The 26,822-nt window shown below is 40.9% G+C and overlaps 1 protein-coding gene across 1 annotated transcript in view; it reads left to right on the top strand.

The window, feature by feature from the left end:
* Nucleotides 1-26,822, top strand: part of PCSK5 (proprotein convertase subtilisin/kexin type 5) — a gene marked incomplete at its 5' end in the record, with an annotated part of 415,527 nt that overhangs the window by 328,394 nt on the left and 60,311 nt on the right. Inside the window, one exon of the mRNA XM_005868347.2 lies at nt 442-510. Coding sequence (XP_005868409.1) covers nt 442-510 — 69 coding nt within the window. The remainder of the gene's footprint in view (nt 1-441; nt 511-26,822) is intronic.

The raw sequence follows: 26,822 nt of genomic DNA, 5'->3' as shown, positions 1-26,822 counted from the left end.
CCTCCTCCTTCTTCTTCTTCTTCTTCTTCTTCTTCTCTCTCTCTCTCTCTCTCTCTCTCTCTCTCTCTCTCAATAAAAGCATATCCTCAAGTGAGGATTATAAACAGAGAGAAAGAGAGAGCCTGTTTATTTATATGCCCAATTCCATATTCCCAGAAGAACTTATTTCTTTAACAAATAAAATCTACCAGCTTAATTTCAATACAAGTTGCATGGCATATAGTCCCACTCTGTTCTTCTATCTGTACCAAATCAAGGTGATCTAATCAAGTAAATTAATGAAAGAGATAAAATTATGGGTGACTCATAGATCCTTAAAGATGGTTTTAGGTTTCATAATTGCTCTATTACTTGCTTGAAAATAAGCTACACACCAACATTACTTTCATAGCAACTGATGTGTCTCCACCCAGTGAAAATGAATTGTTTCTCACTGTATAGGTGAAGTCCAAGACCCAGACCTTGGAGAATGCGTGCCTTGCGAAGAAGGATGTTTGGGATGCAGCTTGGGTATGTCATCTTCCTTTGTTGATTCTAGAGTTGAAATAGTTGTGTCCTTTTCCACACACCCTGTCATTCCTTCAGCAGAGACTCTCGCTATTGTTGCCATCATCAATATCCACTGAGTGGGCTCACTCCCATGCAATGGATAGGTCACTTGTCTTCTTGAAACTCAAGTCTAGGAAAGGACAGGTATCTTTTCCTCTGGTTGTTGGCTAGTTGGCAGGAGATACCTGTAGCAACCATGTTTCTAGGTTCCTGGGACCTAGCCTCTCCTTAGCTTCTCAAGATCACTAATTTGAAAATGAAAAATGATGGGAGAGAAATAAAATCAAGCAAAGTAATATGCCTAATCACTCACTTGGTATGCGAAACACAGAAGCCTGTTGGGAGTTTAGAGGGTGTTTCTTTGCAAAAATGACTTTAAGCCTAAGATAATCCTTTGAGAAAAAGCAATGTAGTGATAGTGAGCTGAAATCCCCATCATACAATTAAAAGCACTTGTCAGTCTTCCACATAATTCTCTAATTCACATCACTGGCTCCTCTATTCTCCCCATGCACACCTGGTTCTCCTGTGGACAGAGAGGTAGGGACAGTCTGTACCACAGAGCACCATTGCGTTGGATGCAAAATGAAAAGCAGGGATGCCATTAAACTCCAGGAATGTATCGTGATGTAAATTTAGGCAAGATATTGACACTAATAAGCATTTGGGTCTGTGGATCTTTAAAAGAAAACCCAACCAAAATTAAAGATTGATGGAATAACTTCTCTTCATGGAGTTTCCATGATAACCCTGTGATTGATTAAATCATGCTTCTAAAACTTTAATGTGCACACAAAATACTATGAGAAATTTGTTAAAATGAAAATTCTGATTCATGGGTCTAAGTAGGGCCCTAGAATGTGCATTTCTAATAAGCTGCCCAGTGAAGCCAATGCTTCATGAAGCACTCGTGAAGTTGTAAGAGGTCAGACTGTGCCAGCATTAAGTGGGTTTCTTATTGACTTTCTCTAATGGGTCTCCTTAATTCTTAAATATTACACATGAATTATAATTTACCTGATGGCTCTCACCAATTCTCTCTGACTTAAATGGAAATGATGTATTTTCTGTAATGTCTGTAACTACAAAATAGAAGTTTTAGGAACTTGAATACCATTCTCCCATTGTCTTTCACTATGAAATGGGGCATATATTACTGGAAAATAAAAAATAATAATGGAGTTACAATTAAGAAGGGGGTAACATTTAGATCAGAGAGTTAAGGCTGAAATGCTAATTTTCTTGGAAGCAAAATTAGACCTAAAATTCAGTAATAAAAGTACAAAAATTAAAAAGATAAGCAAATTCTAGTGTCTCTTGTGAGGTAGTAAGAGGTGATCGTTCTTGCAGGGAGCAAGGATAAATGTTTTGACTATACTGATTATCCTTTTTCCCATTTCAGACCATATTTGCAGATTAGGTTTCACATCCCAGCTAATTTTTGTGGCCTCTTTTGCACCTTTGCTACTGTGTGTTATGTGTCCTTTGCTAGCATCTCTGTGCATCATAAAAGGGGTGTGTGTGCACGCATGCACGCACCCGCGCACACCCAATAAGCTGCATGTGCGCCTGTCAAATTTTTCAAACATGGATTTTTTGTGATTTTGACTCTCAGGTTTAAAAGATGTATGAATATGTGTGGACCCATTCAGGATCAGTGAGGACCTTGGCATAGAGGTGGGAGCAGTAGCAACCATGATCACTGGGGATCTGCATTGTGCCCACCCTACCCTTAGCAGACCCAGCTAAAGATGAGACCAAAGCGTAGCCACTGGATAACGAATTCTATAGCACACACTAGCCATCTGGGGGCTCAAAACCCAAAATAATCAACTTGTAAAAATTAGAAAGTTCAACTGACTTCACAAAGTGCTCTTAAAATATTTAGTTCATTCATTCCTTTCTAAAATTTTAATTGCCTACTATGTGCCTGCACTGGGATTTCCAAGTCAATGTGGCTGTGATCCTGCTGTAAGGTCCTCTCTGGCTATCACAGTGACACACCTGGAGCCAAACCCTTTGCAAGGCAACCTGCCAGAATAGAAAGAAGTACAAAGTGCAGTGGGATTACAGAAGAGATGACTGGAACACTTTAAATACTGCTAATTGCTCATTTTATACTCTAAAATTTCTCTTACTTTATAATGTATATATTGGGCCTTATGGATTTTGGGGTTGCCTTGGCTGAACTCAGCTATCATCTTATTTCTGAAGCCTTTGTTGATCTCTCCAGTAGAGTTCTCTTTTCTTTGTTTGTAGGCCAATAGTAATACTCTTTACAGTAATATTTGGTATGTACACATAGGTAGTTTCTAGACATTACCTGAGAATGCCCTCGCTGGTGCAGCTCAGTGGTTAGAGCATTGGCCCCGAGTACCTTGGGTTCAATTCCTGGTCAAGGGCATGTACCTGGGTTGTAGGTTTGATCCCTGGCCCCCATCAGGGCGCATGCAGAAGGCAACCAATTGACGTGTCTCTCTCACTCTCTCTCTCTCTCTTTCTCTCTCCCCCTGTCCTCCCTCCCTTCCACTCTCTCTAAAAATCAATGGAAAAAATATCCTTGAGTGAGGATTTTAAAAAACACAACTACCTGAGAACATGCTCTTTAACTTATACATTCTGTTCCCACAAGAACTAGTAGCATGCCTATGATATAATAAATGCACAATAAATGTGTAAATGTTTATTGAGTTGAAAGCAGAAATGCATGGCTTAGAATACACAAGGATTTAGATATGATGCTTTCTCTAATCAAATGTGTTTATGAGCATTTTATCAGGCTGAAAACAAACAAATAACATTTTGTATAATACCATTTTGTCCCAAGAGGATTTGATGCCAAATCCTTTGTCTTTCTAATCAGTATCTTGGATGGAAATTTTAACTAAGATAAATCTAGGTCTTCTAAATTATGTATGTTAATTAATAGAAAGGATAAATGGAATAATTTTTACTTAATATTTTAAGGCATCCTTTTTTCTTTTAATTTAGGGAATGTGGTAATAAGTATGACATTTGACTACAACCTGAGACTTGGGACCCATGCTCACATGACCAATGACTCAATGATGATTTAATCAAATGGTATAATCTCTCTACTGTATTATCTTGTCAATAAAACAGAGGCTAATGTGCCCTTATCTTGGCTCAGAAGCAGGTGATGAAAATTTATTAGCATTTGCTCAATAAAATACCTATAGACCCTACTCTTGGGGAAAAATATACACACATTTTCAAATTTTATGTAATTGCAAAAGAAAAGAGAAAAAGGCCATAAAATTAAGTGCTAAATAAGGGGACAAAGATATGTACCAGCAGAATTTCCAAAGGAGAGAGCCCTTGGGCACAAAGTGGTCAAGGAAGGCATCCAGAAGATGGTTCTTGAGATAAGCCTGGGAGCATCCCTGCAATTTAGACAGATAAAGGGCAGGGCTGCACTACAGAGGGGCTTCTGACCTGAACTCTAACAGGAAAAAGGTTTGGAGGAAAGAATTTCTGTCATGGATTTTAGGACACTAAATGTACTAGTTTTGCAGAAGGAATCCTATATAATAAAAGCCTATGTGGTCGTGATGCCCTCACACCGTAATGAGTGATCACCAGGAGGCTGTGTGCGCTGTGGGTGCATGCAGGTGGGCGGGGATGCATGCGTGGCGAGGCGCACATGGGTGGGCGGGGGCTTGGTGCTGCATGCGCGGCGCAGAGGCAGGTCCCGCGGCTCCGCATGGCAAGGCTGGGGGTCCTGCAGTTCGGCGCGGAGGCAGGACCCCCAGCTCTGGCCTACCTCTTTGTGGCAATCCATCAATGAGCCCCAGATGGGTGGGCGTGGCCTACCTCTTTGGGACGATCGATAGCGGGGCTCCCGCACTATGAGAGGGCACAGACCAGGCTGGGGGACCCCCCCACTACCCCACCGAGTGCATGAATTTTGTGCACCGGGCCTCTAGTAAGTAAATATAAGGGAATAGGCAAAGAGAAGTTTGGAGAAGTGGCTGAAAATCGTATCTTGAATTCTGGACTAATAAGTTTAAAAGTATTCTGTGGCTAGGAAATAACTGAAGGTTCCTTTAAAAAGGAAGTGTTTTAAAGAGGTGTTTTAATAACATTAATTTGGTAACTATGTTAACTGTGTTCAGGACCATTGAAAGGAGAAAGGCTGTAGGCAGAGTAACCAGCTAGAAGACTATTTCAAAAATCCAGGTAGGAAATAACAGGTACATAGTTACCTGATCAAAGGTAACTACAGCCAGGAAATCAAGAAGAAAAATATAGGTTTTTAAAATCAGGTGAAACAAATGGCCCTTGAGCATAAGAAACGATGCTTAACTTTATTCATTATATGGGAAATGCAAATTAAAATACTGTGCCTTACCGTTTCTCACCTATTTTGGCAAAAATTCAAAAACTTACAGCACATGGTAAAAGCAAGACTGTAGGAAAACACTCTTATTTGTTACTGGTGGCAAGACAAAATAGACAACAATATAGAAGAAAATTTGGCAGTAGATGACACAGTTACAGAGGCATTTATCTTTGACCTCATGACATCTCTTCTAGGAATTTACCCTGAGAACACACATCCCGCAATTCAGAGCAGCATATTCACAAGGTTATTCACTGTAGCATTATTTGTGGTAATAAACTTTTGGAAGCAACCTAAATGCCCATTATGGAAGACTGGTTCAATCAACTAAGATACACATTCATGATGAAGTACTATGCAGCCATAAAAAGAGCAAAGACGATCTATATGGACTGATAGTGATTTCATGATATGCTATTTAGAAGGCAAGATGCAAAAAAGTATACCTAGTATGCTACCTTTTTGGTCAGAAAAGGTGATGAAATAAAATATAGTTTTGTATAAATTTTTTTTCTCTTAGTTAAAAAAAAAGATAAATCAGAAATTAATGAAAGTGGTTACCTTCAGAGAAAGGAGTAAAAGGAGTGGGAGTGAGACTTCTCTGGAAATATCTTTTTACATATTTTGACTTGAACCATGTAAGGGGTTTGGATATTCATAACAAATAATATAGTATTTAGTGTACATGGGTTCCCACTGGCCAATTTGGACAATATGAGCATCAAAATACTGATGAAAAATAATTATGATTCATTTAAAACAGAATCTATGTGTCAATTATATTTTTAAAAGAAAGAAAGTAGAGAGCTCTTCTTTACAGAAAATTTTCAGCTGGTATACATGCATGGAAGAATTAGAAAATCATCATTTTAATATCCCCTAGTACACTGGTCGGTAAACTGTGGCTCGGCAAACTGCGGCTCGCGAGCCATATGCGGCTCTTTGGCCCCTTGAGTGTGGCTCTTCCACAAAATACCAACGTCTGCGCATGGGCCACGAAGTTTCAATTGCACTGTACATGTGCGCCCGCACATGGTATTTTGTGGAAGAGCCACACTCAAGGGGCCCAAGAGCTGCATGTGGCTCGCGAGCCGCAGTTTGCCGACCACGGCCCTAGTACATAGACTCAAGGGAGAGTCATCAGTGGAAGCTAAAATCATTAAGTGAAAAACTGTTTGGGAACAATATAATCACATACACGTAAGGTACCTCCATAATTAACAGCTAATTACAATGGAGAGATTTGCTGGTTACCAAGTTAACCAAGTTATTATACTAACCATTACTACCATTAGTTCCATACAACCTGATATCATGTATTTCCTGACGTGATAACAAGTACACCATATCATCTATTATCTTTGACAAAAGTGTCTAGACCAGTGATTCTTAATTGGAGGTGATGATGACCCCAGGAGACATTATTCAATGTTATGATACATTTTTTTCTTATCAAGACTGTGGGGGTTGGTACTTGTAGAGGTCAAGGGTGCTTCTAAACGTTTTATAATTCCATTAAGGAGTGAGACCTCATTCATAGGAGAAAAAATATTGAGACATCTGAGACATAAAATTCATGTTTTACTTTTCCAATGGCATAGACATGCAGGGTTCTTCAAATCAAATATAGTCACAGATCACTATTTATTTCACTTTAACCAGATCTCCCACTGGACCTTTCCCACAAACTTTCAGGAGAACAAAAACAGTGTCAAATAGTTTGGGTACCTTCCAAACCAAAGGCATTACAGAATAAAATTTATACTAGGCTGGTGTCTCCTTTAGGCTAGAAAGAAGTTGCTGATTATAAAAGTGAAGCTCAACATTCATAAAGGACCTTCTTCCTAATGACCTAGGTGCATCACTCACAGTTGTGCCAACCTTAGTGCATGACCCAGGTAGTTAGCTACCATCATCTCCAGGGACAGATGGGGAAGGATGTCTATTGTCCTTAAAAGGCCAAACAAAAGCCAGTTTCAGAGGAAGAATTAGAACCTAAATGCACTGTCACCAGTATGCTGAAGAAAAGAGAAACAAGCAAACTATTGTATAAAAAAAAACTTAAAATGATTGTTTTTATTTACATTCATTAGAGCCTCCCACTCCCCTCATTTTCTAAATGATACCTCATTTCAAAGATGGGGGTCGAGAAGGAATAAAAATGTAAAAGAAGAGAGAACCCACACTCAAAGAATTTGTAGAAATTATGCCATTTCATGGTCCCTTGTCCTGGCTTTCTTCAGTAGTTCATTTAGAAAATATTTACTGCATGCTTTTGTGCTGTCTGCTTTCCCATCATCTGTCCAGTTTATTTCACAAATAATAGGACTGTATATCCTAATATTTACCAAGCATCATCTTTCACCAGGCACTCTGCTAAACACTTAAGGTAGATGATGTGTTTTCACATTGACAACTCAATGATTTTTACAGATGGAGAAACTGAGGATTAGAAAGGTGTTGAAATTTGACCAATTTAATGCATAGGAGAAGTGACAGGGTTATTAAACAATCGGTTTCAAAGTTCCGTTTACTCTTTCACAGAAGAAGTGGTTAGCTTAGAAGCTTTTTGTTATATGTATGCACTATGATAGGCAGGGTTCGATAACAAATGACCCCCCTCCCGCCCCAAATCCTCAAAAATGTAAAGGCTTATTTCTCATTCATGCTATATCTCCATGGGTCAGCCGAGAACTCTGCTCTGCATGGTCCTCAATCCAGGGCCCAGGCTGATGGAGCAGCCATTACCTTATGTGACAGAGGAAAAGTACACTGGCTCTTAACCGTTTCCCCAGAATGTGATACCTGTAACTTCCCACTCACATGTTTTTGGGCAATAACACGGTAATGCCTAAGACCACAGAGAGGTACAATCCTGCCATGTGCCTGCAAAAGAGAAACTAATATTGTGAATAACCTAATGACATTCTCACCATGCTAATAACTGGGACTGCTACTGGTATATTCCAAGGTCTCACATCATATGTTTGTGCACTAAACAGTCCCAAACATGTGCCCACTGATTCACTGATTTCTCTCTTCTGCCCCTCTGATCTTGCCCATTATCATACCATGGCAGTGTCTGACTTTCTCCTTTCGAGTAAATTTTTCTAAGGAAGTTGTGTGTTTTTTTAACTGATGGAGTTTCCCAAAGTATTCTGCTGTCTCACTTCTCTGATCCCTTGACAACTAGAGTCCAAAAGAGGACCAGTGATAAATGATATGTAGTCAATTGGTGAATTGTCAGCTGAAAGGACCCTGACCTTTCTTCACCCTCCTCTTTCAAATCCCTATTGTGAAAATGACAATATTCTGGTACTCTTGCCTTTATCTGCTGCCCAAGAGAAGTGCCCATATGAGCCCAGTCTGGGGAATTTAGACAACTTTCTCTAATTCTTGTAATCTGGTTCAAGAAATATTCACTGAGCATCTACATCAGGCTAAGTAAGCATGGGTTAGAAAGGACAATAAAGCACGTTTTCTGCTTTCAAGGGGCTCACGTGTAAATGGGAAAGGCCAGTGGTTCTCAGCCCTAGGTGCATGTTAGCATTCTGTAAAATGCAGTCTTGGGACCCAATCCCAGTCTCTGGTTTAATTGGTCTGGGATGAGGCTCAGGCATCTGTGTTTTTTAAAAACTGCCAACTCACCCAGCTGGCCGTGGCTCAGTGGTTGAACACTAACCTATGAACGAGGAGGTCACGGTTCAATTCCTGGTCAGGGCACATGCCCGGGTTGCAGGCTCGATCCCCAGTGTGGAGCATGCAGGAGGCAGCCAATCAATGAATCTCTCTCATCACTGATATTTCTATCTCTCTCCGAAATCAATAAAAATATTTTTTTTCAAAAACTGCTGATTGTAATGTGTGATCAGAGTTCATTAAAACAGGTATAAGAATCACTGATTAAAGTAGGTATATCAAACTGAAAATTTCAATATCATGTTTAAAATTCTTTGTTGAGGATGGAAGCTGAAGCAGAGGCTGATGCATTTTATTATTATAATTACAACTTACAGTCTATTCTATGCTGGGTGCTCAGCTACGATCTCTAATTCTCATACAATCTTCTCTGTTCAAAATGCTTATCCCCATTTTATAGATGAAAAAACCAAGGCACAGAGATCTTATGTAATTTGCTCAGTCACATAGCTAATGAGTTTTAGAGCCAAATCCAAACTTAGAACTGTCTGGCTCCAAATCCACAGAGCATCCAAATATTTATTCTTTTTCCAGAGTAGATTACACTCAGACATCATTTTCGCAAAAAGGTCAATCTGCTATATTTGTTTCTTTCTTGGCTATACTCTTAAATGCTCCTTAGTTATGTCTCCTGGCATTTCCCTTTGCTCCTCCAGCATTCGAGTTCACATTCCTAGTTATGGGGGAGAAGAAAATTAGTGGCAAGGTATCCTAAGTTCAATTCTAGAGCAATTAGCTCATCATCTTGGCTCTTGGTATTATTACACCATTTTCCCCCGGAGCCGGGTATAATCAAAATTCTTCCTACTTGTTGTGTAACTGACCTGTGAAGTCAACTTGCGAGCCAAGGCTGTCTGGATCACGTATACTTGCAGAAAGAGAACTGAGCCAATTACTTTCAAAACAAATCTAGTTAAAAGCGCAGAGTGTGGTCGAGCACTGCATGCAGGGTGGACCGGGCTCAGAAGGCAACTGCCATTCCTGAAAGCAATGGGGGGTCTGCAACAATGCACTTCCAGAGACTGGGGGTAAGGGGCAGTTAGGCTGGTGGGATGGATTTCATGCCTACAGAACTATCTAGAAAACCATTCTTTTGCATGTTTAAGAGCTGGAAAAGTGTTGCCAAACGAGCTGGAAAAGTGGTGCCAAATTACTTTGTTAGTGAAAAATATGTTTGATTTTTCTGAAATCCCTCAGCAACCAACCCCTCAGCTATGTCTGTCCATCAGGTTTAAAACAAAGAAAAGTGAGACAAACAGTAGAGACTAGAACTGTGAATGGTTAGATCATATTTGATTTTGCAGTATTGTGGAAAATGAAGTCTAAAGTCTTAGTATCTATCTCCTTCCTTCCCCTACAACAATGGAAATCTTTGGGCAAGTCCCATATACTTTTCACTTCTTAATTCCATCCTATTTTACAAAGAAAAATATCCATGAGTTGCCTTTCTTTTACCTCTTAATATGGCCCTAGAGATTATAATGAAAACTAGAAAGATGATCATATCTTGGACTCTCTAAGAGAAAAACCAAGAGACTCTATTAGTAATATAAAAATAAAATATAACTTGCTTTCTCTCCATTTCTACCCTTCTTCTTTCCTATCATATCAGCATCACCAAGAGGCCTGTTGGTATATCTGAGGTCACACGCCTGACTTGTGTGCCATTGTGTCACAGCACTTAGCGTAGTGCCTGTCATTAGGGAGGCACTCAGTACATATCTGTGGTTTTTGTGTCTATTGTTAGCTGTCCTCATCTCACCTCCAACACTCTATCTCCCTGTGCCACTGCCACACAGCCATTTCACAGTCCTTTACCAGATGGCAGGAAGAGCTTCCAGCTCCACTGGTTAAAGAGGGGAAAAAAAATGATTTAAGTCACAGAGCAGACACCAGAATAGAGAGGAGCTGAGTGTGGGTGAGGTGGGGAAGCATCTGCATGTTGATACCCAGCTGCTCAAAAGGCAGGTCTCCAACTAAGAGTAGAGCCAACAATGAGTGTCAGTAAATTGCCTCTGCACCTCTAAAGCCTGAAATTCCAGCCTTCTAAAAGTCAACAAGAGGGGAATTTGGTAGGAGTCCAAGACTCATCCTTTCCATGAAGTTTCCCTGCAACTCCCACCAGAGAAACCTTGGCTGCAGCCCTACCAACAGCCTTCAGTTCAGCTTCCAGCCCAGAAGTAGAATGGAGACCGAACAGCACAGCAAGCTGTAGAAGGCAGTGGGCTCAGGGACAGGGTCTAGGGCAAGGCCATGCCTCATTTACCACCCCTTGATCAAGTACCCAAGGTTGAAGCACTGAAAGGCTAGGGGTATCCATGCTGACATTTCCCAACGTTAGTCATGTTCTCACCAGTGATATTACCAGGTCAATCGAACCTTTGTTCCTCCCAGCTGTGCCTATGGCCATCTGTAGCAGCCAACTTTTTTTTCATATCTTTTCCATAAAAACAGTGTGTTCTGACTACCTACAAATTATCCACCACTAGGTGAGACAACTAAATGTTTTGTGGGAACCAGGCAGGCAGACCAGAGATGTCTACCCCTCAGTCCCTTGTTTGATAGCCACTAAGGACTAGGAGAGGAGACCACTGGGAGAGATGCATTTCTACCTGAGCAGTGCCCCTCAATCAGATCACCAGGACAAGAGAAAAATCCAAGGACAAATGTGGCATTGCCTGCAGAGAGGTAACATGTATAATCTGAAGATGCAAAGGGTGGAATATTAGAATGTAAAAGTTTCTCAATCTCTCCAGCCTCTAACTTGGACCAGAAAGAGTTGACAGCTTGATGTATCATCACGATGGAACTTTATGCCCTACAATAATTGTTAGAAACCTGGATGTTCCTCTAGAAAAATAAATCAACCTAAAAATGCACTTTCTATATTACCATGTCCCCAACATTTCAGTTATAACATCAAGCCTTTGGGTGAGGTCTAGAGGTGAGCCATGAAACAAAAAGGAAGTTGTTTTGAAGGGGTGCTTATTGGAAAGCCCAATACTGGTACAATCATGCTACTGGTAAGTGCCCAACCTAATTGTAAAATTGCAGATTTACTATGTTTAGCAGAAATTCAGCCTGTACATTTGAAATATTATCCAAATGACCTGGCTTCAAGTTAGAAATCTTCTATGAATTGAAACAAGTGAATTAGGGAGACCTCTTGCTTTTAGCACTGAAGGGTCTGTGGGAGGTGAGTCAAGAACCATTTATAGTAGCGATAAAATACTATATTTAAGGCTATAAAAATTTGGCATACACGGTCTCAGTTCAGAAGTAAATTCCTTTTATGTGCTCGGCAAAGGAGCAACTGAAAGGTTTTACAAATGAGAAGTTTGACCTACTGAGATTTCAAACATAAAACCTGTCAATTATTCCTTGGGACTAGGTTTAGTAATTACACCCTTGAATATTAAAATGCAAATCAGAACCATGAAGCCAGTGACAGCTTGACTTCACCATAGCTAATGACAGATACACAAAGTCATTGTCCAACTGTCACGTTTGTGCCCAATGGTGCATTCATGGGGTGGGCCACCTGGGAACTTAGCAAGTAACTGGGGGAAAGCATTGGAACCGTATCCCTAATAAACACACACATCTGATGGGGCATTATGCTTTTGCTCAGCCAATCAGATTCTTTACTTGAGAATTCTGGCTCAAGCTAGAACTAGTAGATAATGCTTGACAACCAACAGATGTGTGTGCTAATCAAAAGAGCCTTATTAATTTTATTTTCCCCCCACGTCTCTGACCTCATCACCTACCTCTATCCCCTCATCCTCACCCTCCAGCTACACTCAAGGGTCCTGATCTTGATTACTTCCGGGCCATTCTTGCCCCCAGGCCCTGCACTAGCTGTTGTCCCTGCCACCAGACTGCTCTTCCCGAGACACTAACCTTGCTGGCTCCTTCCTGTCATCACATCTCAGTTTCAATGTCATCTGCTAAGAGGCTTCCCCTCAGCACCGAATCTTAAGAAGCCAACCTGTGTGTGTGTGTGTGTGTGTGTCTGTCTCCTTCCCTGCCCCTCCCTGACCCCCTCACCCATACATAAACACATCAATCACCTTATTTTAATTCTGGTAGATCACACACAACTATCTGATATTTTCATTTTTAATTTATTTGTAAAACATGTTTACTATTATTTCTTCCTTCACTGAAACATAACTTCCAGGCAGGCAGGGACTTTATTATCTGTACTGTTGTATTATTAGCACCTAGAATCCCACTGACCACATGTAGATGCTCAATACATACTTTCTGAACAAATAAATGGGCAGGCTCCTAACAGGCAAATCTGTGGTGCACGGTTTCCAAGAACCCTTGTGGGGAGTAGAAGAGCCAGACTGCAGTCCCAGAGCTCACTTCAGGCAAGTCATTTCACACTTGTCTCCAGAACTCACATCTTCAGCTGGAAGCTGAGGGGCTGGGTGGATCAGTGGCCTGCACCCTGTTCTGTGAAGGCCATTCCTCCCCCACCATCCACTTCTCCCAATTTAGCCAAGGCAGCTTTGCTCTTTTATGTATTTTATTTTTCATACCTATCCATTTGGTAAAGGATTTTGCTGCTAAAATAAAAATTTTAATCTTCCAGATTAGATAAATCCCTCTGCCTAAAGTGAATCCTGCTCCAGCCTCTTACAGGTTGTACGATTCTAGGAAATTCATTTAGCTTCTCTAAACTTTGGTAGCATCAGACATACTTAGGATAATTTTAGTACCTACCTCACAGTATCATGGTATTAAATGAGATGACCCACCTGTGGGCTGGCAGAGGAAGGGCTCCTCCAACCATGCCCACACCCTAATCCCCGGAACATGTGAATGTATTGCCTTACATAGCATACAAGGGACTTAGAAGATGTGCTTAAGGTTAAAGATTTTAAGATGGGGATGTTATTCTAGATTATCCAGTTGGATCGAGTCATAAGCATGAGTCTGTAAAAGCAGAGACCCTTTCCAGCTGTAGTGAGAGGGATGAGAGAGAAGAAAAGATCCGTCATTACCAGCTTTGAAGCTAGCTGAAGGGACCCCTTCCCCAAAGTGAGGAATGTGGGGGGTCTCTAAAAGCTGGATACAGCCCTCAGCTGATGGCCAGCAAGGGGATGGAACTCCGTTTTACAACTACAAGGAACTGAATTCTGCCAACATCCTGAATAAGCGGAGAACCAGTACCTAGAGCTCCAGAAAGGACTCTGATTTTAGCCCAGTGAGATCCATGGCAGCTTCTGACCCAGAGAACTGTGAAATAATGAATCTGTAATGTTGTAAGCTGCTAAAAACTTGCGAAGACAGCAACAGCAAACTACAACATCATTTAAAGTACATAATGAAGTGCTTGGCACATTAGGTAAGGACTCATGTTAGCATTTCTTACAAATATTAATGGCATAACTATTAATACTGTTTTATTATCTCAAAAGTCACTTCCAGCCTTGATGCTAGCTCTGACTTCTGACAGCCCTCTTCCTCACTCTTCTGGAATAGCTTCCTTTCCGTTGTCTTTTTTTAATTCTTTATTGTTTAAAGTATTACATATAATATTACATGTCTCCTTTTTACCCCATTGACCTCTCTCCGGCCACCCCCACCCCCCAGCACATGCCCTCCTCCCCCTAGTGTCTGTGTCCATTGGTTATGCTTACATCCATGCATACAAGTCCTTTGGTTAATCTCTTACCCACCACCTCTCCTCCCCTGCCTCCCCTCTGAAGTTTGACTGTTCAATGCTTCTCTATTTCTGGATCTATTTTTGTTCATCAGTTTATGTCATTCATTATATTCCACAAATGAGTGAGATCATGTGATATTTATCTTTCTCTGACTGGCTTATTTCACTTAGCATAATGCTCTCCATGTCCATCCATGCTGTTGCAAATGGTAAGAGTTCTTTCTTTATTACAACAGGGTAGTATTCCATGGTGTAGATGTGCTACAGTTTTTTAATCCACTCATCTGCTGATGGGCACTTAGGCTGTTTCCAAATCCTAGCTATTGTAAATTGTACTGCTATGAACATAGGGTGCATATATCCTTTCTGATTGGTGTTTCTGATTTCTTGGAATATATTCCTAGAAGTGGAATTACTGGGTCAAATGGGAATTCCATTTTTACTTTTTTGAGGAAACTCCATACTGTGTTCCACAGTGGCTGCACCAGTCTGCATTCCCACCAGCAGTGCACGAGGGTTCCTTTTTCTCCACATCCTCGCCCACACTTGTTGTTTGTTGATTATAGCCATTCTGACAGATGTGACAGTCGTTTTGATTTGTATCTCTCGGATGATTAGTGACTTTGAGCATGTTTTCATATGTCTCTTGGCCTTCTTTACGTCCACTTACAAAAAGTGTCTATTTAAGTCCTTTGCCCATTTTTTGATTGGATTGTTTATCTTCATCTTCATTTTGTTAAAATGTATCAGTTCCCTATAAATTTTGAAGATTAGGCCCTTATCGGTGATAATATTGGCAAATATGTTCTCCCATGCAGTGGGCTTTCTTGTTTTGTTGATGGTTTCCTTTGCTGTGCAGAAGCTTTTTATTTTGATGTAGTCCCATTTGTTTATTTTCTCCTTAGTTTCCATTGCCCTAGGAACTGTATTGGTAAAGATATTGCTATGACATATGTCTGATATTTTGCTGCCTATGGATCTTCCAAGATTTTTATGGTTTCCCATCTTACGTTTAAGACCTTTATCCATTTTGAGGTTCTTTTTGTGCATGGTGTAAGTTGGGGGTCTAGTTTCGTTTTGTTTTTTTTTTGGGGGGGGGGTGTTTTGCATGTATCACTGTCTTTTTTTATTTTTATTCATTTCATAGAGGAAGGGAGAGGGAGAGATAGAAACATCAATGATGAGAGAGAATCACTGATCCGCTGCCTCCTGCACGCCCCACCTCCCCCCCCACACACACACTGGGGGTTGAGCCTGCAACTCAGGCATGTGCCATTGACTGGAATCCAACCTGGGACCCTTCAGTCCGCAGGCTGATGCTCTATCCACTGAGTCAAACCAGCTAGGGCTTCCTTTCCATTGTCTTAACGGAACTGCTCACCAGCTTCAGGGGCTGAGTGTTATGCTGGATTAAAGTACAAGTAAATTTCTTCAGCTACAAAGCCAAGAGTGCAAATTAACATCACTGAGGAGAGACAGATGGAACTGGATATGATATATTGAAAAGGATACCACATGACCTATGCAGGAGTCAGGCTGGGAATGATTAACCTGAAGCTAAACAAGAAGAAGTATCAGACAAATGCCATATGAGAAACATGCTATTAAAAAAGAACTGTTGCCTTTAAAAATATCAGGTGTCACAAAAGACAAAGAAGAGCCAAGTAGTGAGTTGTTCCAGATTAGAAGAGGCTACGAAGATAAGACAACTAAATGCAACGTGTGATCCTAGAATGAATCCCTATTAGACATGATTGGGTCAATTTAAAAATATGGAATATAGACAGATTAGATAAGTGTATTTATTAACTTTAAATTTCCTAAAGTTGATGACTATACTGTGGTTGTAAAAGAGAATGTACTAATTCTTAAGAAATGTACACTGAACTATTTAGGGATAAAGGGCCACAAGGTATGCATCTTACTTTTTCAATGGTCCAGAAAACACACACACAGAGAAAGTGAGCAAATTGTACAGCAAATGAGATGGAATGTATATAGGTGAATCCAGTTAAGAGAAAATGGTTTTATTCTCACAACTTTTTTATAAGTTTGACATTATTTTCAAATAAAATGTTAAAAGAAAAACCACTCAAGTTTCCAATTCTGTAAAGCAGCAGTTCTCAACCTGTGGGTCATGACCCCTTTGGCGGTCGAACGACCCTTTCACAGGGGTTGCCTAAGACCATCCTGCATATCAGATATTTACATTACGATTCATAACAGTAGCAACATTACAGTTATGAAGTAGCAACGAAAATAATTTTATGGTTGGGTCACAACATGAGGAACTGTATTTAAAGGGCCAGAAGGTTGAGAACCACTGCAGTAAAGAGAACAAATTGCCCTGGCCAGTGTAGCTCAGTTGGTTGGAGTGTCGTCCTGTGCAACAAAAGTGGCAGGTTCAGTTCCTGGTCCGGGCACATACCCAGGTTTCAGGTTTGATCCTGGTTGGGTGCGTGCGGACGGGAAGCAATCACTCTCTCTCAGATCAATTTTTTAAAAAAAAATTTACAAAAGGAGAACAAATTATTACATTCAAGCCACATGTTTTCTTCTGATTTGTCATTCCACCTGATACCTATCTTATCATACCTCCCCATTTGTCAGACTTTTAGAATGTACGGCTTCTAAAATTAGCATAGACAGAAAATGTCCTCACATTTCCCTTTATGTACATTAAATATAACCCTGGTCAAAGAAAGTGCAATTTTCAAATAATCTATTAGACAGTGAAACACTAGCATAATGCTTAAAAATATCCACATAGTAGGCTAAATATACGTATTTCCTCAAAAAGATAGCAAAGCTGTCAGCCAAAATGTTAGATGAATAAAGTAAATAGTCCATTGTAAAAAAAAATAATTACACATACTAAGTGTAGACATAATTAACAATAATGGGCCTAAAGGAGGAATCGTGGTGGCTTGGGAAAATCACAGGTGTCTCCCAATGTTTCTACATGTGTGCCTATTTAATTCTCACTGCAAAATACGCCCTTTCATCTTTCACAGCCTTAGTAAAGGACACCCGTGTCTGTGGCGATGTTACAGAAACCAACTCCTGTCCCCTTCTAGGCACATACCAAAATATATGAGCTTTTGAGCCTTCTGTGGTCAAACTTGCCCAGCGTCCATCAGTGTCAAAATTTTTAGAAGATACTGGCGATTCCTAAAATGTATCCATGCTTTGGAAAATCGCCTCCTCACCAAGAAGGAACACTCATGGCACGTCGGCGCCCATGCGTGCATCTATCATTTGATAATGTCCTTCAAGAGTGTCTCAAGAACCAGGGATGAAAGTAACAATGGCTTTCCTGCAAGGCCGGCGGCTTCTCTCAAAGCCGAGGAAGAAATGCTGAGCGTTCTCACCCATGTAATTTGTGACCATTAGAAAGATTGGTAGACACGCTTTCATTTAATCCCTTTGGACTAACAGCACGGCCCATCTGGAGCATAAAAGCCCTACACCTAGAGAAAAGAGACAGCACAGATGAGCAGCTTCCGTGCACTTTCTCCATTCAGAAGGGCTAATAAGGAAAACTGCTGAATTACTATGATTACACATGAGTTGAAAATAGCTTATCACCTGCCAATATGAATGAAGGCCCCTTGGAGGCTGCGAAATGGCAGGAAGAACAATGGCCTTGGGGACAGAATCTTTGTAGTGTCTGAGAGAGGAATCAGCCGACTGCAAAACAGCCAGCCTTACAAAATGAAGCTCTTATTCTGAGTGTACCCTGCAAGCTAGTCCTGGGGTCTTCCCATGCCATGGAGAAGAAAAATAGAAGGGCTTTCACGGAACAATCGGTCCCATAAAACATGAAATGAAGGGAGGACATAGCCAGCAATTATCCAAAAGAATCACATTAGATAGACTGCCAATCTAAGGTATTTCACAGTGAGGCAGAGCTCTCCCCAGATTTGGCTGATAACTGTCAGGCCGCTTTCTAGTTTATGTGTAATTGTGTAGACTTAATCATACTGTGAAATCCCTCTTATTTTCAGAACTAAGTGCTATTGGAATGCTGTTAGAGTGGTCACATGAAGTTCATTAGGAAGAAGGGCTTGGCTTGGTAGAGGCTGGGTGTTTGGCTGTTCCCTAAAATCTTTACTCCATCATCACAAAGCTCCCGTGTCACGGCCGTTGTGGGCACTACAGCAAAGCATCCCCAGCCTTGCAAGTGTCCGCAGACTTGTCTCTGAAGTGGGTGGTGGCCTGCCTCCATTGGCAGGTGCTAAGCTTTTATTTTTATTATGATAATGGCTTCATTTCCCCATGAATCATTTAGGCTAAATATTATCACGGCTTGAGTTCTCTTTCATGACCAATTTCCCCCTTTATTTTCTGTGGCATCAAAACAATCAGGATTTGTTTATTAATTTTTATTCTCTTTGGGAATGATCCAAGGGGGAAGGGCTCTCAAAAGTTGAAGAGTATTACCTTTTGTTCAGTAATTCATTGCCCACCCTACATTCATGATTGCAGGTGAATGCACACACACAGACACATACACATCCTTACACCATAGGCTTAGTGTTGTACTAACATGAAATTGGACGGGTAGACAGACTCACCGTGTGCTGGAGACCAGGACATGTGCCACTCATTAATTGGTGGGGAAACAAATAATATAAAAATGTTTCTGGTCTTTCACTACCTTCTCTAGATATATCAGTGCTGTGCTCAGATAAATAGTGCTGCTTCTAACAGTCTTTCATCTTGTTTATAATTCCCAGGCTTCACTCAGATAAATCTATTACAGTCGGAAATACTTGAAAAGCTGCCATGTTTGGAGAATGTACTCAGAGGGTCTCTCCCTTCTTCTTGCCCAACCCATATACACATACACATGCTCAGCACCTGGTGATGTGTTTCTCTATAACTGAAAAACAATCCCTTCTTATTCAAAACTAGAGGCCTGCTGCAGGAAATTCGTGCACGGGTAGGTTCTCTAGGCCTGGCTGGTGATCAGGGCTGATCTGTGGGGCGACCGGCAGGGTGAACGGGGCCCCCTGCTCACACCCGCCTTGGCCAGCCTGGCGCCACCCACTCACCAGCCCTGCCCCCTGCGGCCACTGCTGATCACCTCCCTCTGCAGGGCGACCGGCAGGGCGACTGGGGGGCACTCACCTTGACTGGCCTGGGGCCTGCGATCTGGGGGCAACTCCTGTGTTAAGCGTCTGCCCCCTGGTGGTCAGTGCACATCATAGCGACCAGTCATTCTGCCATTTGGTCAATTTGCATATTAGGCTTTTATTATATAGGATAATGCACAGAGTGTTTTTCAAAAAGCCCACAATGACAAGAGTTGTTGCAACAGGTCCTAGTGATCACAAGCATGCATCTGTGTAGTTACAGCAATAGTTTAAAATGTACATCCCAAGTACTTAGTGTGTACTCCATTCTGTAGGAAAAACACTCTAAGTCTAAAACTTGGTTTTGATCTTCAAAAAATGTGAGGCACCGGATAGGTGGTCAGTAAATCTGGACCTAATTCTCAAGCCACCACTAATTAGCTTCTTGCTTTGGGTCAAGTCATGAAAAGCCTAAGCCTCAGTTACTTTATCTGTAAAAATTGGGTCATGGGTGGAAATTGGACAAGAACAAGGGTCCTAAGTTCATATACCGGTAGGTCCCTGGCAGATACCATGGTCAGGTGGGCCAGATGGGGACTCAGGCCCACAGAGGTATCCCAACGGAGGGGAAGTCATTTGCTGCTCAGCCCTTGTCAATGGTCTCAGGCAGAACTTGAGGTGATTCAGACTGCTATGGGAAATATTTCAATTTCTTTAAAGATGGTATCGGTCAACACTGTGCTGGCCAACGAAACATTTCTGCAAGAATCCAACCAGCAGCTTCTGGACTCCAGGGTCCTCTGTCCCTATTTGGTACGACCCTCAGAGTCGTCCAGCAATTGGCATGTGAATCAAGCATTCAGAAGAGTATATGGACCCCGGGAAAGATGGTCATTGAATCCCTCAGGTCATTAAAATGATTACAAACTATGCTCATCTCGGATCACTGTGTCAGCAGATACAAGTGTTACTAATGAAAACTGAGATGGGATTGCTGACTTTTGAGAAGGAGGAGAAGCTCAGAAAGAACATTAAAGGAAACAAACTCCATTTCTAATTGTACCCCGCACTTCCAGCTGTCAGTTTACCTACGGAAGAGAAAGTGGAAGGGTTTCAGTATAATCTACCACATGGCACAGGAGACTTAGCCGTAAGAAATAAAAGCAAGGAAGTACAGAGAAAGGAGCAATCCAAACGTAACTAGTAGTCCACAGAAGCCAGCAAATGGCACAGAAGAGAAAATGTGTAGTAATGAATAAGGCACTCAATGCAGCACCTCTCAGATCAAGGGAAACATTTGAAGAAAACGATTTCCAAAATCCGTGAAGTTTTAAAAAGGTAGAATAATAGACAAAGGCTCCAAACCTAGGGGGAAGGATAGATTCTCTGGCTAGTGCCTCCTGATTAATGAGTAAAAAGTGATCCAGTTGCTATAGTGACTTGAAGATACACAAAAGAAAACATCACTTCTTTAAAATATTCCTGATGATGAATAGGCAGAGCCTTTCAAAATATCTTTTTAAAAATGTAAGAGGCTCTTTTTTTCTTTTAAGAGCATATCACACAGGATGGTGCTTAGAACCCACGCCCACCCCCTCACCCCCCCATAAAAGGAATCGGTTGCACAGCCCTAGTTTGTTTACACAAACCAGCAATTTTGGCAAAAAGTAATAACCTGAAAATATGTCTGTTGGAGAATAGATTCTGTTTTTCAGCAGTTTGTTTCTGTTTAGGCAGCAAGGGAGGTAAATGTATGTTTTCTTGGTTTTCCTTTTTTCTAACAATATATATAGTTGGAGAGTTTCCATGGATGCTGAGAATGTGAAATGCAATTAAGCAGATTTAGGAAATGGGAGGTTTTGCTTTCTGTAACTTTCTCTTGTCTGAATGGAGAGGTAACAAAAAAATATGATTTCGGTGAGACTGCACTCCTAGTCGCTTCGCCTTCTCCAGCTAGGCTCCTGCAGCCCCGGACTCTTATTTCATTATCCGAAGGATTGTTCTGTTTTGCTCCAGGCAATTCAACTTTGGTAGAGTATCCTGAATAGAATGGAGGTTCCAAGCAAGGTCTTAAAATGAACACTGCAATGATGAAATATCTGGGGTCCCCTTATATAGGAAGTGGAGGGCTCTTATTTGAATGCTTTGGGTAAACTATTGGTTCAAGACCCAAATGAAGTGTTGCAGGGCCTGTGTCCTCAATAGACATTCCTTAGCTGACAAGGTGATATAGGCTTTTGTTAACTGGTACAGGGGTCAATGGTCTTGAATAGCACAGTAAGGCTGCATAACATGGTCTTTTACAGTGGGCGTATGAATATTTTTAAGCAAAGATGTAATCTTAAGTAAAGGCTGGGTGGAGAAGATAGAGAAAGCACTTAGAATTCACAGGAACCAGTGTTTCCAAATCTGCATTTGTTCTGTCCAACCTTGGACAAGTGATTGAGGTTCCTTGGGGCTCAGTTTACTCATCCATAAAATGAGGTAGTACTACCTTCAATTCTGCAAACATATCAAGCACCTCCTCCATGCTGTCGTCTCCCACCTGTGTCCCCAACAACACCTACTCCTGAGTTATATGACTCCAAATACAGTACTATTCAGCTGCTCAAAATTCTAGGAAATCCTTTATGTATTTCTTTCCCTTTCTCTCTCTCTCTCTCTCTCTCTCTCTCTCTCTCTCTCTCTCTCTCTCTCGGTTTTGTTAGAAATACCTCTCTCCACAATTCAGAAGCAAGGGAGCATTAAGATTAGGGAAGGTGGGTGGGTCATACAAAAAAAGATCAAAGTATCAACTTGATTACTTATAAAGCTAAAATAGAGAATGAATTAGATCTATGAAAAGTGAACTTCCCTTACCCTGCATTAAACTTCCCATCTTACCAGGCATTCTGAGTTCCTTCTCTCAAACTCACCAATAACATGGGATAAAGCTTTCCTCTTTCTGTTAAAAAGAAGTCCAATGAGCTTGTATGCATATATGCATAACCCATGGACACAGACAGTGGGGTGGGGAGGGCCTGTGGTGGGATGGAAGAGATCAATGGGGGGAAAAGGGGGACTTATATAATACTTTCAACAATAAAGATCTTTTAAAAAATAAATGAAAATAAGTAGGTAGATTAGAAAAAAACTCTAGTAGCTATCTTTCCGATATTTTAAAGATCAAGGCAGGACACAGAAGAACATAATTCAACCCACAAAGTCACCAAGTCACTTCTACTTCCCAAATAGTTTTCACTCTGTCCACTTTGACCCACTTCCACTACCACAGTGTATTGTAGTTCAGGCAACCAACACAGTTCACCTGAATACTGCAGTAGTCTTCTGACCGGTCTCCCTAATTCTCTTATTTGTTTGCTCTTTCACTCTCAAAATCTACATTCAATACTGCAGTAATGGTGTTTTTTCTCAAATTTGTGACAACTGACTACAAACCTAAATTAATTTCCCAGGGCTCCGGATAAAGTCTGCATTCCCAAGCTTGACATAAAAGCTTGTTTCACGATCCAGCCAGTGGTCTCATCAGTCTTCTTTCTCCTGTCCCTTTTTGTTTCCTTGAGTCCCAACATCTATTCTTTACTCTAGCTACCCCAAACTCTTTGCAATCCACTTTTGTATTGACCCCCTTCTTTTCCTTAAAAACCTGTGTGGGGCTTTTTTCTTTTTCTTTTTTTCTGTGTGTTTTAAAGGTAAGGGCAACTATGCTGTATTCTGAGAAGATTTTGTCTGACCTTGGGGCTCAGTTTGCTCATCCATAAAATGAGGAGGTTGGACTACCTTCAATTCTGCAAACATATCAAGCACCTCCTCCACGCTATTGTCTCCCACAAGATTTTGTCTCTCCCACTATAGTTTCTTCAATGGGAATCTCCTGAGCCCTTTACTGAAGAAATTGTCTCCGTAGATTTAGCTCTCTCTCTCTCTCCCTTCAGACCTTTTCACCTAGAAAGGATTCCACCCTGTCTCCCCCTTTTCCATCAAACTCATTTTTCGGGTCTCATCTAAGCTTTCACTTTCTCAAGGAACCCTCCTATTACTGCACTTCCCCCTCTACACACACACCCTGGATTAGTTATCACCCTATTTTCTTCTTAGTAAATTGGTCATAATCCCATTAGTGATAGTGACCACATAACATTCATTGCAATATCTTTTTACTTGCTGCATCTAGACCCTGATTCCAGATCCATATTGTACTAGGAATTAATCATCATTGTAGCCCTAGCATATAATAAGATTCAAAGTATATTTGCAGAAGGAATAAATTAACAGTGGGCATAACTCTGGGTACTAGGTTTACAGAGATGAGTAAGATATATTCCCTGACTATGGCAGATCATTTTACAATTCACGGCACCCCAATGGATAATAGCTGCAGCATTAATACAAAGTTTATTGGAAGCTCAGAGAAGACTCCTTCTGTTGGAAGAACTAGAGGACTCAAACAAATCAAAATGCTTCATACTCTTAGGACATCTGAGCTGGGCCTGGAGCCAAGGTTCCCTTCTGGCTCTTATATGATTCCAGGTCTTTCATCAAAATTTCAAAGTGATTTCTGCCATTGTTTTAGTGTCTTTTTGAAATGACTGATGCTCTTTTATCATTTCAAGTCCTCTCTGCTCAAGGTGTTTTCTTTCTTCTTACATAGTATGTCTTTTGATCCTTCTCCACAAACTAAGAACTATTTGTTTTCTTGGTTATTCTGCAATTTCACTAAAACGTATTTTCTTGTAGATTAAAAGAAATAATGTCCTAGCCCGTTTGGCTCAGTACATAGAGCATTGGCCTGCAGACCAAAGGGTCCTGGGTTCAATATCGGTCAAGGGCACATACCTTGGTTGCAGGCTCCTCCCTGTCCCCGGCCCTGTTCAGGGCTCATGCAGGAGGCAACCAATCAATGTGTTTCTCTCACATAGATGTTTCTCTCCATCTTTCCCTCTCTCTTTCCCTTTCCCTATAAATCAATGGAAAAATATCCTCGAATGAGGATGAACAACAACAACAACAACAAATAATAATAATAATAATGACATACATGTTTATGCTATTTCCTGGGAATATCATAATAAATAATTGGTATCGGAGAGACCAAGATGGCGGCATAGGTAAACACCGGAGACTGCTGCCGCAAACAACCACTTCAAAAATACAACTAAAAGACAGAACGGACATCACCCAGAACCACAGGAAGGCTGGCTGAGGAGAGACTCTTCAACTAGAAGGAAAAATAACAGCACACCGAGGCTCAGAGGAGGCGCAGTGTGGAAAAAACTCAGGTGCGGAGGTGCGCGCGCAAAGCGGGCTGGTGGCTGAGAGCGCGGTTGTCGTTTTCGGTCAGGGGGGAGTCTCAGACTCTGAGCTCCAGATACGGGCGAATCGCTGGGGACTCGGACCCAAACGGGAGAAGCGGGAGTGTCTGGCATCAGTTGGAAGGCAGCTTTCCCTCCGAGGTTTGCAGCGGTTCCGGGGGTTCTGAGAAGCAGAGCCTCTGGGAACAGGACTGAGGGCACCATAACGGCTCCCTCCGCCCGCCCTGTTGAGCCCGCCCCGCCCAAGCCCTGCGCAGAGCCATTTGCCGGATCGCCTCAGGCAAAGGCTAGATTAGCACCTCCCCAGAGGACAGAAGTTTTCCGCGGCAGACACAGCTGATTCACACAGCCAGTCGGCCTGGTGGTCAAATCCCTCTAGTATTAACTACAACAATCAAGGCTCAACTAGAACAAGACTGCGCACAAAGACCACTAGGGGGTGCACCAAGAAAGCATAAAAAATGCGGAGACAAAAAAACATGACAGAAATGGAGGATATAGAGCTAAAAATCGCAATTTTGAGGGCTTGCAAAAATGTGCTAGAAGCTGTCAATAAACTTGAGGAGAGAGTCACGAAAACTAATGAGACCCTCGATGCTATGATAAAGAACCAACTAGAAATTAAGCATACACGGACTGAAATAAAGAATATTATACAGACACCCAATAGCAGACCAGAGGAGCGCAAGAATCAAGTCAAAGATTTGAAATGCGAAGAAGCAAAAAACACCCAACCGGAAAAGCAAAATGAAAAAAGAATCCGAAAATACGAAGATAGTGTAAGGAGCCTCTGGGACAGCTTCAAGCGTACCAACATCAGAATAATAGGGGTGCCAGAAGATGAGAGACAGCAAGATATTGAAAACCTATTTGAAGAAATAATGGCAGAAAACTTCCCCCACCTGGTGAAAGAAATGGACTTACAGGTCCAAGAAGCGCAGAGAACCCCAAACAAAAGGAATCCAAAGAGGACCACACCAAGACACATCATAATTAAAATGCCAAGAGCAAAAGACAAAGAGAGAATCTTAAAAGCAGCAAGAGAAAGAGACTCAATTACCTACAAGGGAATACCCATACGACTGTCAGCTGATTTCTCAACAGAAACTTGGCAGGCCAGAAGGGAATGGCAAGAAATATTCAAAGTGATGAATACCAAGAACCTACAACCAAGATTACTTTATCCAGCAAAGCTATCATTCAGAATTGAAGGTCAGATAAAGAGCTTCACAGATAAGGAAAAGCTAAAGGAAATAAATAATTGGTATCTTTTAACCATTCTGGAAAATTCTCAGGCATCCTATTGTGTTTGAATATTGCCTCTTTTCCATTCTCTTTATTATCTCTTTTCAGAACTTTAACACATAATAGACTTTGTAATCTCTATATCTCTTACTACTCTTTCCTGTTATCTCTTTGCTCTGAACTGCAATAAATAATTGGTATCTTTTAACCATTCTGGAAAATTCTCAGGCATCCTATTGTGTTTGAATATTGCCTCTTTTCCATTCTCTTTATTATCTCTTTTCAGAACTTTAACACATAATAGACTTTGTAATCTCTATATCTCTTACTACTCTTTCCTGTTATCTCTTTGTCTCTCTGAACTGAGTTTTTTATCTTTTCTATCTTTGAATTTACTAATTTGCTTTCTGCTATACCTAATCTACTATTTAATCTAGCCATTTAATTTTAAATTTGAATTTTTATGTCTTTCACTTATAGAGATTTACTTATTTAGTTCTTTCCCAAAATGTTTGGTTCTGTTTCTGTTTTCAATATATTCTTTTAATTCTTTAAAATATTAAATATTTGTTATTTTTGCTTACTGGGCCAGATAATTTCAATGTCTATAGTCTCTGTAGGCCTGATTCTACTATCTGTTATTTCTGCTGTCTCTCTCTCACAGTGCCTGATTTCTTTGTGTAGTTTGTTTCTTAAAACTGTGACCATTTTCCTTGAAAAAAAAAATACCTGAGAATACTTTGAGATCTGGGTTAAGATTATATTTCTATAGAGAGGATTTGCGTTTGCTTCTACTAATTGCCCTGAGATACTTCCTACCTGAGACTACTTTAAATTGAATTTTCCTTTTGAAATGTTCTAGAACCCTGAGACAACATGAATTCTGATTATAAACC

Source organism: Myotis brandtii, unplaced genomic scaffold (genome assembly GCF_000412655.1).
Source record: "Myotis brandtii unplaced genomic scaffold, ASM41265v1 scaffold266, whole genome shotgun sequence".
Classification (NCBI taxonomy): Eukaryota; Metazoa; Chordata; class Mammalia; order Chiroptera; family Vespertilionidae; genus Myotis; species Myotis brandtii.
The sequence above is the reverse complement of the archived record's forward strand: the minus strand, read 5'-3'. Positions and strand labels throughout refer to the sequence as shown.